At 40.2% G+C, this 12,678-nt stretch overlaps 1 protein-coding gene across 1 annotated transcript; it reads right to left on the bottom strand.

Moving 5' to 3' along the window:
* Positions 1-1,999: 1,999 nt before the first annotated feature.
* On the bottom strand, positions 2,000-2,494 carry LOC122023287. Its single transcript, XM_042581349.1, has one exon. It carries the CDS (start codon positions 2,492-2,494, stop codon positions 2,000-2,002), a length of 495 nt encoding a protein of 164 aa, XP_042437283.1.
* Positions 2,495-12,678: the final 10,184 nt, after the last annotated feature.

Here is a 12,678-nt window from a genome sequence, read left to right as displayed (position 1 = left end):
GCTTGGTTGAAGGGACTGGTGTATTACGGGCGTCCCTATAGGAGCCGATCAGTCTCCTATTTGGTTCCCGAGCGAAAATTTGATCCGCTCGATCTCCTCTTTCAGCCTGTCAACCTGCGACAGAGATAGTAGGCTCATGCATCGACCGATCAGTCAACGTCTGTTGCTGTTGCTCCAATATCTTTGTCACTCGAGCTTGTATTAGTGCATCAAGATCCTCGATCTTGCGTCAACTACACTATTGTGAGTCGTTCAGCGCGCGTCTTCCATCTTCTTATCCGGATGCATGCTATTTTCCCATAGACAGCGCCAAAATGATCTTGTCCGAATGAGAGAAGCTAGAAAGCCGGGGATGGGGTGACTACTAACCGGATGAAGACCTCAATTCTGCAAGACAAAACCAAACCAAGGAAATTAAAGGGTCTCTGACGTTGGCCCTCCAACGCTCAAGTTAGAATCAGGAAGAGAGAATGAGTAATCCAGAAATAGATAAATCTTGCCTTTCCTCATACTTGACACACCCTTTTATGTCTTTCTTTGTGATCGTTCATCTGCCCTTATTCAATGATATGAATTATCAGAGGAAGGCTTTTTCGTCTTGACTTTCGTGCATTAATGATAGATGAAGTGTTCTTCTTTGTTTTGACTTCTTCATATTTAATGATAGACGGAGTATTTTCTTTTGTTTTCTTATCCCCTCCTGTTTAATGTCATTCTTTGCGCCGGACGAGCGGTCCGAGTGGCTCGTCCTCCTGCAGACCATGTCATTCCTTGCGTCGGGCGGGCAATCCGAGTGACTCGTTTTCCTGCCGACTGAAATAACCGGTTATTAGTTTGTCCATTCGTCTGATCGGCCCATGCCATTCGTCTGATCGACCGGGTGATCCGCTCGGGATAACCAGACAACCACCTTTGACCGAGGCTCTTTCCGTAAACTCCGGCGTTGACTGTCTTGACTTTAATCGATACCGTATCAATTGACTCATGACAAATGGACTCTCCCTTATCATCACATCATGTAATGTATCAAGTGTGTGGTCTGTAGAATTATATGAATCACCATTATATCTTTTTTGTTTCATTCGGAGAGAAGAATACGATTGTCGTCCTTCTAACTCTATGGAATATCAAGTTACGTCCTGTCTTTTTTCTATTTCACATTGATCTTGCAACATCAAAGGAGGTCTTCTATTGATTATTTTGGCTCCATTTAAATTTTTTATCAACTAAAATAAATTTAATAATACAAGTGACAGTTCACACAGTAATCCAAGTGATTCAAACACACAAGATGAGTTATTGTGCTCTTTGAGTTTTTGAATCTTAGGTGCATGGAAGCTGGAGTCTAGATCTTCTATAATCCCTAAATTTTTTTAAATCTCTTCCGTAATTTATAGGTAAGTCAAATCGTAATCAGAATTCAACTAAAGTTGACTGTAATTTTTTCTGAATTTATCTTCCCATCTATATTATAATTTTAGATTGAATCAAGCCACTAGAGACCACAGGCGATGGGTGAATTATATGGTGCCAAGTAAGAGACGGCCTGTCCATCTCGGAAGTCGTTTGATTCGATCCAAAACTATAACTTAGGTGGAAAATGAATTTGAGAGAGATCATAATAAATTTTAATCGGATTCCGACGGCAATCCAGCGTATAAATTATAGAAAAAAAAATCAGGAATTAGAAATCAGATAATCTGAACCGGGAAGCCGTGCTTACCAGTACAATTTTAGAGCGAAATATGCGACTTTCTAATGACGACAAATATATGTTTCAACGCTTTCATGGGCGTTATCGGAGGAACAACACTCACCGTGAACAAACTGCCATCGTACAAATTGCAATATTTTCAAACGAGATTTTAATCAAATAATAATGCAAAATATTGCAATTTAAATTTTCTATCAAATGACGATTAGCATAAATCAGTAATTAATTACCACGTTCACTGTATCAGCTGCTATATTTTTAACGGTTTGTATACATTCACTGAAATTATGGATGCCCATTAGCCGGCGACGAGAGATCGCCGGCGACGATAAGCCTAGAAGGGCTGAGAAGCTGGTAGCTTGGCCCTGCGCTGTAGCACCTGCCGAAGCCCGCGGCGCACTTGGGCGGCGCCTCCATCTCCTGGTCCATCTCGCCCATGACCTTGTGGAAGAGATCGACGTCGCAGGGGAGCTGGAGCGGGCCGGGGCTGGCAAAGCCGTACGCCACCTCCGCCTGGTCGAGCAGGGCCTGGAACAGCGGGTGGCCGATGCACTCCGTCCGGATGACGAACCGCTCCCTGTTCGGCCCTACGTGGACGGTGAACTGCCCCGACCGGGTTCCTGCCGCCGCCTGCGACTTGGACCGCCGCCACGGCCTGACGCCGGAGGCCCCGGCCGCCATAGGAGCGCTTCTCCGGCGAGTCAGCGAACGGCACCGGTCGAAGGCTTTCAGGATTAGACTCCGCCTGTGCTTCTCGCTGATGCTTCGCTGCCTCTCCATGATCATCAAAGATCAATTCACCATCGAAAAACAAAAAAATGAATGAAATTTAAGAACAAAAAAGTCAAATATAAAGAGCGAGGGGAAACAGCTGCACAGGATAAAATGTTCCTCATCTTGAGAAGATCTATATGGAGTAGGCATCATTTCAGAAGTTCATAATTAATTATTGGATTTTTAATTTTAGAGTTGATCAGGCTTTTCTACAAAACTTCGAGCTTGATTCAAATAAATCAGTTTTTCGCCTAAAAAACATTAAATTATGTAGTATTCAAAGCATGCGCAGCCATTATCTTGTTATAAAATATGGCAATTATTGCTGCAATAAAATATTGCAATTATGCATTTTGTTCATTAAGTCTTTTGACTCGTTAGATTTTTTGTTTGGAAAAGGAGACGGTGAACGGTTGAGCATTAGATTGCGCCGCAAGAACGCAACGGATACAATTTACAATACCAGAGCAGTTTCACCGAAACCGTTGACAAAGTGGAGTACATGTGGGGGCCCATCCCACGTGTCCAGATTGTAGGGACGCAACGCAAAGGCACACGTTCATAGTGCATAACATGATGACAAGCAAACACAGAGATGAATAAATGCCAATTAAAATTGTTTAGGTAGTTCTAAAAATTAATTAATTAGGTTGAAAATGAAAGACAATGATGGTACATATTTTTATTTGGTTTTAATTTAGTATATATATATATATATATATATATATATATATATAAAGGGTAGTCTGGTGCACGAAGTTTTCATCATGCGGGGTCCCAGACAATGATCCATTGTACGCAGCCTTATAACAACTTTACTGTTGCGCCAAGGCTCTATGAGGCAGTGATAATGAGAGGATCCATCTCACTCGGCTAGACAACAGAGCTTGATGTGGGCAGAGTTCGACTTCGGCCGAGCGGCTACCCCGCTCGGCCTGGTAGCAAGCCTCGGCAATGAAAAAATGGACCTTCAGTTGAGCAGATACACACTAAGGAATAGCGGGGTTCTGGCTGACCAGACAGGGCACCAGAGTGGCGGAATGTCGGCCAAGCTACTCGGCCTAGCAGTATACTCTCTCTGATATCCAGCGATATCCTTTTGGGAGTTGGTGCCGCCGAACCGGACATGGACATCCAGAAGATCGTATGACGGAAGCTTCAACTGTCACTTCAGAGATATGCTCGTCCCATTGCGGTACTATGTTAGAGACACTTTACTGACAAGTCTTTTCAAGGAAAACTTTGAGAAGTGTGCTCTCCTTGGAAAGCATGCACGCACGCTACAAGAGCTCTATATATAGGGAGGTCCAACATCGGCGAAGGTATGCATATTCACTGTTTGCGCTACAGTCTTCTTGTTGCTCCGCTTTATTCTTTACCGTCGATGACTAACTTGAGCGTCGCAGGGCCAACGCCGGGGACCCCTTCCCTAGCTCGACACTGACGTAGTTTGTGTTGCAGATCCGCGGAGTCCATAGGAGGTCAGCGTGAGCGCCACATCCCCAATTTTCTGTCTCTTCGACTTTCAGACAAGATCATATTTGGCGCTGTCTGTGGGAACGTCACCTGCATCCGAACCGAGAAGATGGAGGACGTTGGATGACTCACCACCATGACGCTCCCCTAGGAAGAGCTCGGCATGCTCGTGCAAGCCCAAGCGGCAAAGATGATCGAGCAACAACAACAACAGGAGTTAGCCGATCAGCTACCGCCATAGCCTGCAACATTGGCGACCGGTAGATGAGCGGGGCAGGAAGACTGAGAGGAGCAAATATCCATATGGGGGCAGAACAGAAGGCCGACCGACACACAGGGGAAGCGCCACCTGCGTCGATCCCTTTCACCGCGCCTTGTTCCAAACTCCCTTACAAATAACCCAGGCGAATCAAGAGTAGGGATTATCTTCGGATGATGGTCCCGTTCGGGATGCACGCAAAGGCAAGGTGCCCTGAAGCAACGCGTCACTCGAGTGGATCAACTGACAATTCTCCGAGGAGATCTTACAAGACCCTCTACCCAGACACTATACTAGAGGCTGATGAACAAGGTGTTCCGACAGCAGATCGACCGTAATATGGAGGTATACGTCGATGACATATTAATTAAATCCCTCCGAGTTGCTGACCTATGCGTAGATATCAATGAGACCTGCTGAATGCTGAGGACCTATGTAATAAAGCTGAACCCGAGCAAGTGTCTGTTCAACACAAAGAGTGGTCGCTTCCTGGGTTTCATCGTCACCGAGCGCGACATTGAAGTCAATCCGAGCAAGGTCAAAGCTTTTAAAGACATGTCGCCGCCTCAGAATTTGAAGGAAGCTCAACGGCTGACCGGTCGGATCACGATGTTGTCCAGATTCATATCCAACTCATCCAATCGGAGCCTGCCATTCTTCAAGGTGCTTCGCCGAGCCACAAAATTTCAGTGGGACGCCGAGTGCGATTGGACATTGGAAGAGCTCAAGGATTATCTAAATTCCTTGCTTGTACTGGCCAAGCCAATTGTTGGTAAGCCACTCTGGATCTATTTATCATCCAACGAGCATGCGGTCGGGTCAACTCTAGTTAGGCAGAACGGCCAAGAACAGCAGCCTATATACTTTTTGAGCCATATATTGAAGGATGTTGAGTTTCGCTACACCGGTCTCAAAAAATTAGTGTATGCTTTGATTCTCGCCGCTCGGAGGCTTTGTCCGTACTTCCTAGTGCAGACAATCATTATGCTAACTAACAGCGCCTTGGGACGAGTCCTTCTCAATCCTGAAGCATCGGGAAGGTTGATCAAATGGGCGACTGAGCTAAGCGAGTTCGACATTTAATATCAACCCCGAGCGACAATCAAGGCTCAAGCCTTGGCGAATTTCATCATAGAAGTCCAGAGTGACGAGCCGGAGGCAACATGGAAGATATATGTGGACGGCACGCCCACTTGATAAGGTAGCAGAATCGACATACTGCTTATCTCACCATGGGAAGATCAGAAGCAGCTCTCTGTTCGGCTGGATTACAGAACCACTAATAACAAAGCAGAGTATGAGATACTGATAGTCGGCCTATAGGCAGCTAGGCATATGGGAGTCGTTAAAGTCCTCATCCATTCGGACTCCCAGCTTGCCGCTCAACAATTATCCAGAACATTTCAAATAAGCAATGCCCGACTCAGGCTATATGCGGAGGCCTTCAAGAAGTTCAAAGCCAACTTTCAGGAGGTCATTATACAAAAGATCTCCCGATCGGAGAACCAAGCGGTGGATGAGTTAGCAAAACTAGCCAGTTCGTTATCACCAATCATCATAGGGCAGCCGATCAAACAAATTTCGCTAATGGTGCATATCGACCGAATGGAAGGAAAAACCTTCCCCAACGACCGGAGAGCGGCCCTGATATAGTTCTTACGGTCGAGAGTCGCACCTGCCGATCTGGAAGAAGCTCACCTGCTGAAGAAGAGGGTGGGACGGTTCACCTTGATTGGGGACCAAATTTATAAGAGAGCCTTCGCCAAACCCCTACTCAAATGCGTCGGATCGGAAGATGTTGAGTACATTCTGTTGGTTGCTACTCGGAAAACCTATAGGTTCCACTGTACAAAAATTTTGTACAAAGGTCTGAACCTTTTCCTAGCTACCATGTGTTCTTTTAAATTAAATTTTGGATCGCCTGCGGAACTTAACACGTTTGATCCAAAACTTAATCTATTTGTTCTTTTAGGTTTTGACTTGGATCTCCTGCGGAACTTAACACGTTCGACCCAAGTCTCCTTAAGTTATTAATTCCATTAAATATTAATTTCCATAAAAGGTTCCCAGTACTGACGTGGCGAGGCACATGGCCTTCTTGGATATGGGAGCAACCACCACCGACTAGACAAAACCTTTAATAGAAAGTTAATATTTAATTTCCTAAATAACTTTAGGTTAACCAAAGAGAACAATCAAATCACAAGGAAAAGAAAGAAACAAAAGAACACAACTTCGAAAAAACATATTCGAAATTCTAGAACGTAAGCCTCTTGTATTTGGTATTATTTCCATAAATAACTAGCATGATGCGGAAATAAAATTTACTAGTTATACCTTGTAGAAAAACCTCTTGATCTTCTACCGTATTCCTCTTCTAACCTCGGACGTTGTGTGGGCAACGATCTTCCGAGACGAGAAACCACCAATCACCTTCTTCTCCTCCTAGCTAGGTTCGGCCAACAAAGAGGAAGCTTCACCAAGGAAGAAAACAAAATACTAACCAAGCTCCAAGAGATGCTAGCTTTCTCTCTTCTTCTTCTTCTTCTCCGAGTAGTATCCGCCACCACAAGAGCTCCAATAGAAGGGAGGGTTCGGCCACCACAAGAGGAAGAGAGGGAGAGGTTGGCCACACCAAGGAACAAAAGAGGGAGAGGAATAATAGATGTTGTATCTTGTGAAGGCACCTCACCCTTCTTTTATATTCCTTGGCCTAGGCAAATTAGGAAATTTAATTACAATAAATTTTCCTTAATTTCCTTGACATGATTTAATTGAGAGAAATAAAATAAAATTTCCCAATTAATTTCAAGTGGCGCCACATTATTGGAAAACAAAGAGGACAAGTTTTAATCAACAATTAAAACTTCCTAATTTGTTTCCGGAAATTTTAAAAATAAAATTTCTCTTTAAAATCTCTTCATGGTTGATAAAAGGAAATTTCTATAATTTTAATTTTATCAACATGTGAATAATTTTAAAGAAAAATAAAACATCTCTCCAATCTACAAATAAGGAAAGAGATCTAATCTCTTTCTTTAATCTTTGTAGATCTTTTACAAGAGAGATATTTTAATTTTAATTCTCTTTAAAATATATCTTCCACATAATAATAAAAATTAAAATTAAATTTTTTTAATTTATTTTGGCGGCCCTACTAGCTTGGGTTCAAGGCCGGCCACCCAAATTCATACCTAGGCCGGCCCTAGCTTGATCCCAAGCTAGCTTGGCTATTGGGTGGGTATAGAAGGTGGGTATAGGTGGGTATAGAACTCTATAAATAAGAGGCTACGATAGGGACCGAGAGGAGGAATTGGTTTTGGTCTCCGATAAAATTAAGCATCCCCTAACACACAACTTAATTTTATCAATGATAATTCATTCCACTAGAGAATTATCATTGAACTACCGCACCAATCCCAAATTATATTTTGGGCTCCTTCTTATTATGAGTGTGTTAGTCTCCGTGTTTAAGATATCGAATGTCCACTAATTAAGTGAGTTACTGACAACTCATTTAATTAATATCTAAGTCCAAGAGTAGTACCACTCAACCTTATTATCATGTCGGACTAAGTCCACCTGCAGGGTTTAACATGACAATCTTTATGAGCTCCTCTTGAGGACATTATCAACCTAGTATCTCTAGGACACAGTTTCCTTCTATAATCAACAACACACACTATAAGTGATACCATTTCCCAACTTATCGGGTTTATTGATTCAACGAACTAAATCTCACCCATTGATAAATTAAAGAAATAAATATCAAATATATGTGCTTGTTATTACATTAGGATTAAGAGCATACACTTCCATAATAACCGAGGTCTTTGTTTCTTTATAAAGTCAGTATAAAAGAAACGACCTCAATTGGTCCTACTCAATACACTCTGAGTGTACTAGTGTAATTATATAGTCAAGATAAACTAATACCTAATTACACTATGACCTTCCAATGGTTTGTTCCTTTCCATCATGGTCGTGAGCTACTGTTTATAATTTATAAGGTACTGATAACATGATCTTCTGTGTGTGACACCACGCACCATGTCATCTACAATATAAATTAATTGAACAACTACATTTATCATAAATGTAGACATTTGACCAATGTGATTCTTATTTCTAGATAAATGTTTATACCAAAAGCTAGGCTTTTAGTATACACTCCAACAATCTCCCACTTATACTAAAAGACTAAGCTGCTATATCTGCTACCATACATCTGATTCCTAATCCTTCAATATGCCCATCAAAAGCTCTTGCCTTAAGGACCTCAGTGGAAGGATCAATAGGTCATCACCTGATGCAATCTAGGCAGCAACAACTTCTCCTCGTTTATACGATTTCTCGTATTGGGTGGTACTTGCGCTCTATTGTGTTTACTTGCCTTATAGACTTATGGTTTCTTCGAGTTTGCTACTGCACCAACATTATTACAATAAATTGTAATAATCTTTGGACAAACCAGAAATCATATCTAAGTCTATCTTGAGGTTATTGAGTCATACAACTTTTAATGGCTACCTCAGAGGCTTGCCATATACTAAGCTTCTATGGTGGAGTCCAGAAAAACACCTATGCTTATCACTCTTTCATAGTTATGACTTTACCTCCTAAAGTAAACACAAAACCCCGAGGTTGACTTATTATTGTCCCTATCTGATTGGAGGTCAAAATCCATACAACCCATAGGAACCAAATTAACTGCCTTGTAAGCTAGCATATAATCTTTAGTGCCTCTAAGGTACTTTAATATATGCTTTATTGCAGTCCAATGTCCTTGTCTAGGGTTACTTTGATATCTGCTAACTATGCTCTTGGCAAAACAGATTTCTGATCTCGTGCATAGCATACATTAACTGCCGAAGCATAAAGAACTGCCTACATGTCCTCAATCTCCTTTAATGTCATCAGAGACATCTCTTTAGATAAAGACACTCCATGCTTAAAAGGTAAGAAACCTTTTGAGGAGTTTTGCATGCTTAAAACGAGCAAGGATTTTTCCGATGTATCAAGCTTGGAATAAATATATTTTTTTCTTGTGATCCCTTATTACTTTGATCTTAAAAATATATACATTCTCCCAAGTCCTTTATATCGAATTATTTGGACAACCATACCCCTACTTCTGACAACATTTTGATATTGTTTCCAACTACCAAATATGTCATCTACGTATAGTACAAGAAATACCACCACGTTTCCATCACATCCTTTGTATACACAAAACTTTATCCGTTTACTCAATAAATCCATAGGTGTGGATTACTTTGATAAACTGGATGTTCCAAGACCATGAAGCTTTGTATCAGTCCATAGACTGATTGAGCTTGCACACAAGATGCTCTTAGCACTTTGCAATGAACCCTTCTGGTTGCTTTATATGGATGCTTTCTTCAAGACTTCCATTAAGGAATGCTGTCTTGACATCCACTTGCCAAATAGATAAAAGAATCCGGATAGACTTAAGCATGGCTACCAGTGAAAAAGGTTTCCTTTTTCATCAAGCCTTGCTTTGAAGGTTTCTACCTTCCTGTCTATCCCTCTTTTTCTATTATAGAACTTTTACACCCAAAGGCTTTTACACCACTTGGTGGTTCTACAAGCTTCCAGATTTTATTAGAATACATATATTCTAATTCTATTATTCATTACTCTTTGCCAAGATGCTTCATATTTATCTTGGAGTGCTTCGTCATATGTCCGGAGATCAGGTTCATGTCCTTCAGGGATCGAGTTCAAAAACTCTCCCAAAACATTAATCTTTTAAGGTTGCTTTAACAACCCTCCCACTACGACAAGGCATCTTCTGCAATTGTGTATCATTTGTGATACGTGTTGCAGTTTTCTTGTGGTATCTCATCTTGTACAGTTGGTACTAGATTAGACATGTCTTTTATTATTTTCTTAAGAACAAATTTACTTATGAGCACGTGGTTCATTATATAGTCCTTTTCTAAAAATCAGTCATTGATGTTATCAATGACCTTCTGATTTTTAAGACTATAAACCTACTTTTGTTTATCTAGGATAACTTACAAACAAGTGAACTCCTATCCAACTTATCTCTCTTTAACATATATGCTGGATTACCTGAATCCGAATATGCTTCAAAATAGGCTTACGCCTATTCAGCAATTCTATATGAGTAGAGAGTTATGACTTGGAAGGCACTATGTTCACTTTCATTTTCAGAGTTTATCCTTAAAACAAATTTGGTAATTTTATGAATAACTCATCATCTATCTAATTATTCCATAAGAGTTCTTTACATTCTTTCTACTACACCATTCTGTTGGGGTGTACCAGATGCAGTTAGTTGGGATCAACTTCTGATAAGTGACTCCTAAAATCTCTCAAGAGGTACTTGCCACTACGATCTTCCATAGTGACTTTTTACTTTATTTCTCCACATCAACCTTGTACTCTTTGAACTAATCAAAGTACTTAGTCTTGCGGTACATTAAGTAAATTTATTTGTATCTTGAATAGTTGTCTATAAATTAGACAAAATATTCAATACTACCTCTTGTCTGGATAGTCATAGGATCACACAAATCAGAATGAACCGATTTCAACATATCTTTGACTCTATACCCCTTGGACTTAAAAGCTTCTTGGTTATTTTTCTTCCAAGTAAGACTCGCAGGATGGAAAGATTTCCACTACCAATGAACCCAAAAGTTCATTAGCTACCAATGAATCCTACTCAAGTATAACCTAGCTTTATATGCCAAAGATATAATTGGTTCATTTCCGAAGGTTGCTTTCTCTTAAAATTAGAAGATGTGTTACTAATTTCCATTTGTTGCATCGTGGGAGTTATTGGATTATAAATTGTCAACCATCATACCGGAATAGATAACTTTCCTAATTTTCTTGATAACAACTTTGTTATCAAAATAGACATAATATCTATAATAGTTTAGAAACCGAAATCGGGTTCTTTCTAAACTTGGTACGTAAAGACAATTACTTAAAATCCATATTTTATTCTTATCAAAGGATAAACATCTCCCACCGCAACAGCTACCACTTTTACAGTAGTGCCCATGTGGACGGTGATTTACCTTTCATTTAGTTGTGGGGTTTTCCTGGAACCCTGCAATGAATTGCGTAGACATGATTAATGGCATCTTGTATCTACACTCCAGGTTCTGGTAGATAACACCACTAGACATGTTTCAACTAATGAATTAAATACACCTAAATTGTTCTTAGTTCTAAGAAGACAGTCTACCTTAATGCCCAAGTCCTATTTCCAATCATTACAATTGGGACTACTAAGTCTTTTTCTATAGTATGACTACTAGGGATTGACAAACATCCTAAGAATCACAAAAACATTTGGTCAAGATTAACTCCTTAAAATCTCCATGAATTTTGTGTATACAAAATCGAAGAGGAGATTTTATTCATTAATTTTATTATCTCGTCAACTTTACTTTATGACGAATAAAATTAATAGTTGATCTATCTTTGATCAAATATTTGGTCAAAACTCTTTGAATTTAATATAACATTGATTCCTCAAACAATATTATTTAAATTTACCAACACCTCAAATACCGTGAATTTTGCATGCCACGTTAGTGTGGACGTATACAAATTCAACATTTGTAAAAGGAGGGTTTTACCCATTAACTATCTTGCCAACGTATCTTTATGACAAATAAAATTATCTCAAACACCGTTAATTTTGTATGCCACGTTAGTGTGGACGTATACAAAATTAATCATTTGTAAGAGGGGTTTTAACCCTTTAATTTTATTATCTTGTCAACCTAGTTTTATGACAAATTAATAGTTGGTTTCATTTGGTCACACAAATAATAGCAGTGACTCCGATGGGGAGGATACTATTAGATGTGTCTAAGTGTATACCATTACTTGACACTAAGTCCATTAATAAGATTATGCCCCTTCCGTTGGGGAAGATCACACGCTCTTAATTAACTTCCTATAGTCATCCAAAAATGGAAGTCTGTTCTAGTGATCCACAAACAAGCTTATCCGTTATGGAGGAAGGCACTCAGAGCCAACGCGCAAACTTGTTTGCATCACTTACAAACCAGTAATGGAGACCATGAGATTTATTTAAAAATCCCTCTCCCACTTAGTTATTTATAAATGAGGAATTTTAACTATGCTAGCCTACTAGTCATGTATACTAACATGCACACACAGCACAATATAAAAGCAATAAATAGAAAATCTAATTTTCAACTATTATGGCTTTTATCTCTAGTTGTCCTCCGTGTGTTGTCATCCCAAGCTGCTGCCATATTTGGCCACCGCCACCGGGTTTAGCTGTCGCATCCATCTTGCTCCTAGTTCCGCTGCGCCTCTGGTCCTTAGAAGGTTCCACGCTTTGCAAGATTCGATCCGCGACATAAATAGAATTTTACATTTTGATCCTATATTCCATAAAAGGAATGTACATGTATCT

This window comes from Zingiber officinale, chromosome 9B (genome assembly GCF_018446385.1).
Source record: "Zingiber officinale cultivar Zhangliang chromosome 9B, Zo_v1.1, whole genome shotgun sequence".
In the NCBI taxonomy this organism is placed as follows: domain Eukaryota; kingdom Viridiplantae; phylum Streptophyta; class Magnoliopsida; order Zingiberales; family Zingiberaceae; genus Zingiber; species Zingiber officinale.
The sequence above is the reverse complement of the archived record's forward strand: the minus strand, read 5'-3'. Positions and strand labels throughout refer to the sequence as shown.

What these genes read in the sequence shown, in the direction of transcription:
- LOC122023287 (XM_042581349.1), bottom strand. Translation starts at nt 2,494, where the DNA reads ATGGAGAGGCAGCGAAGCATCAGCGAGAAGCACAGGCGGAGTCTAATC.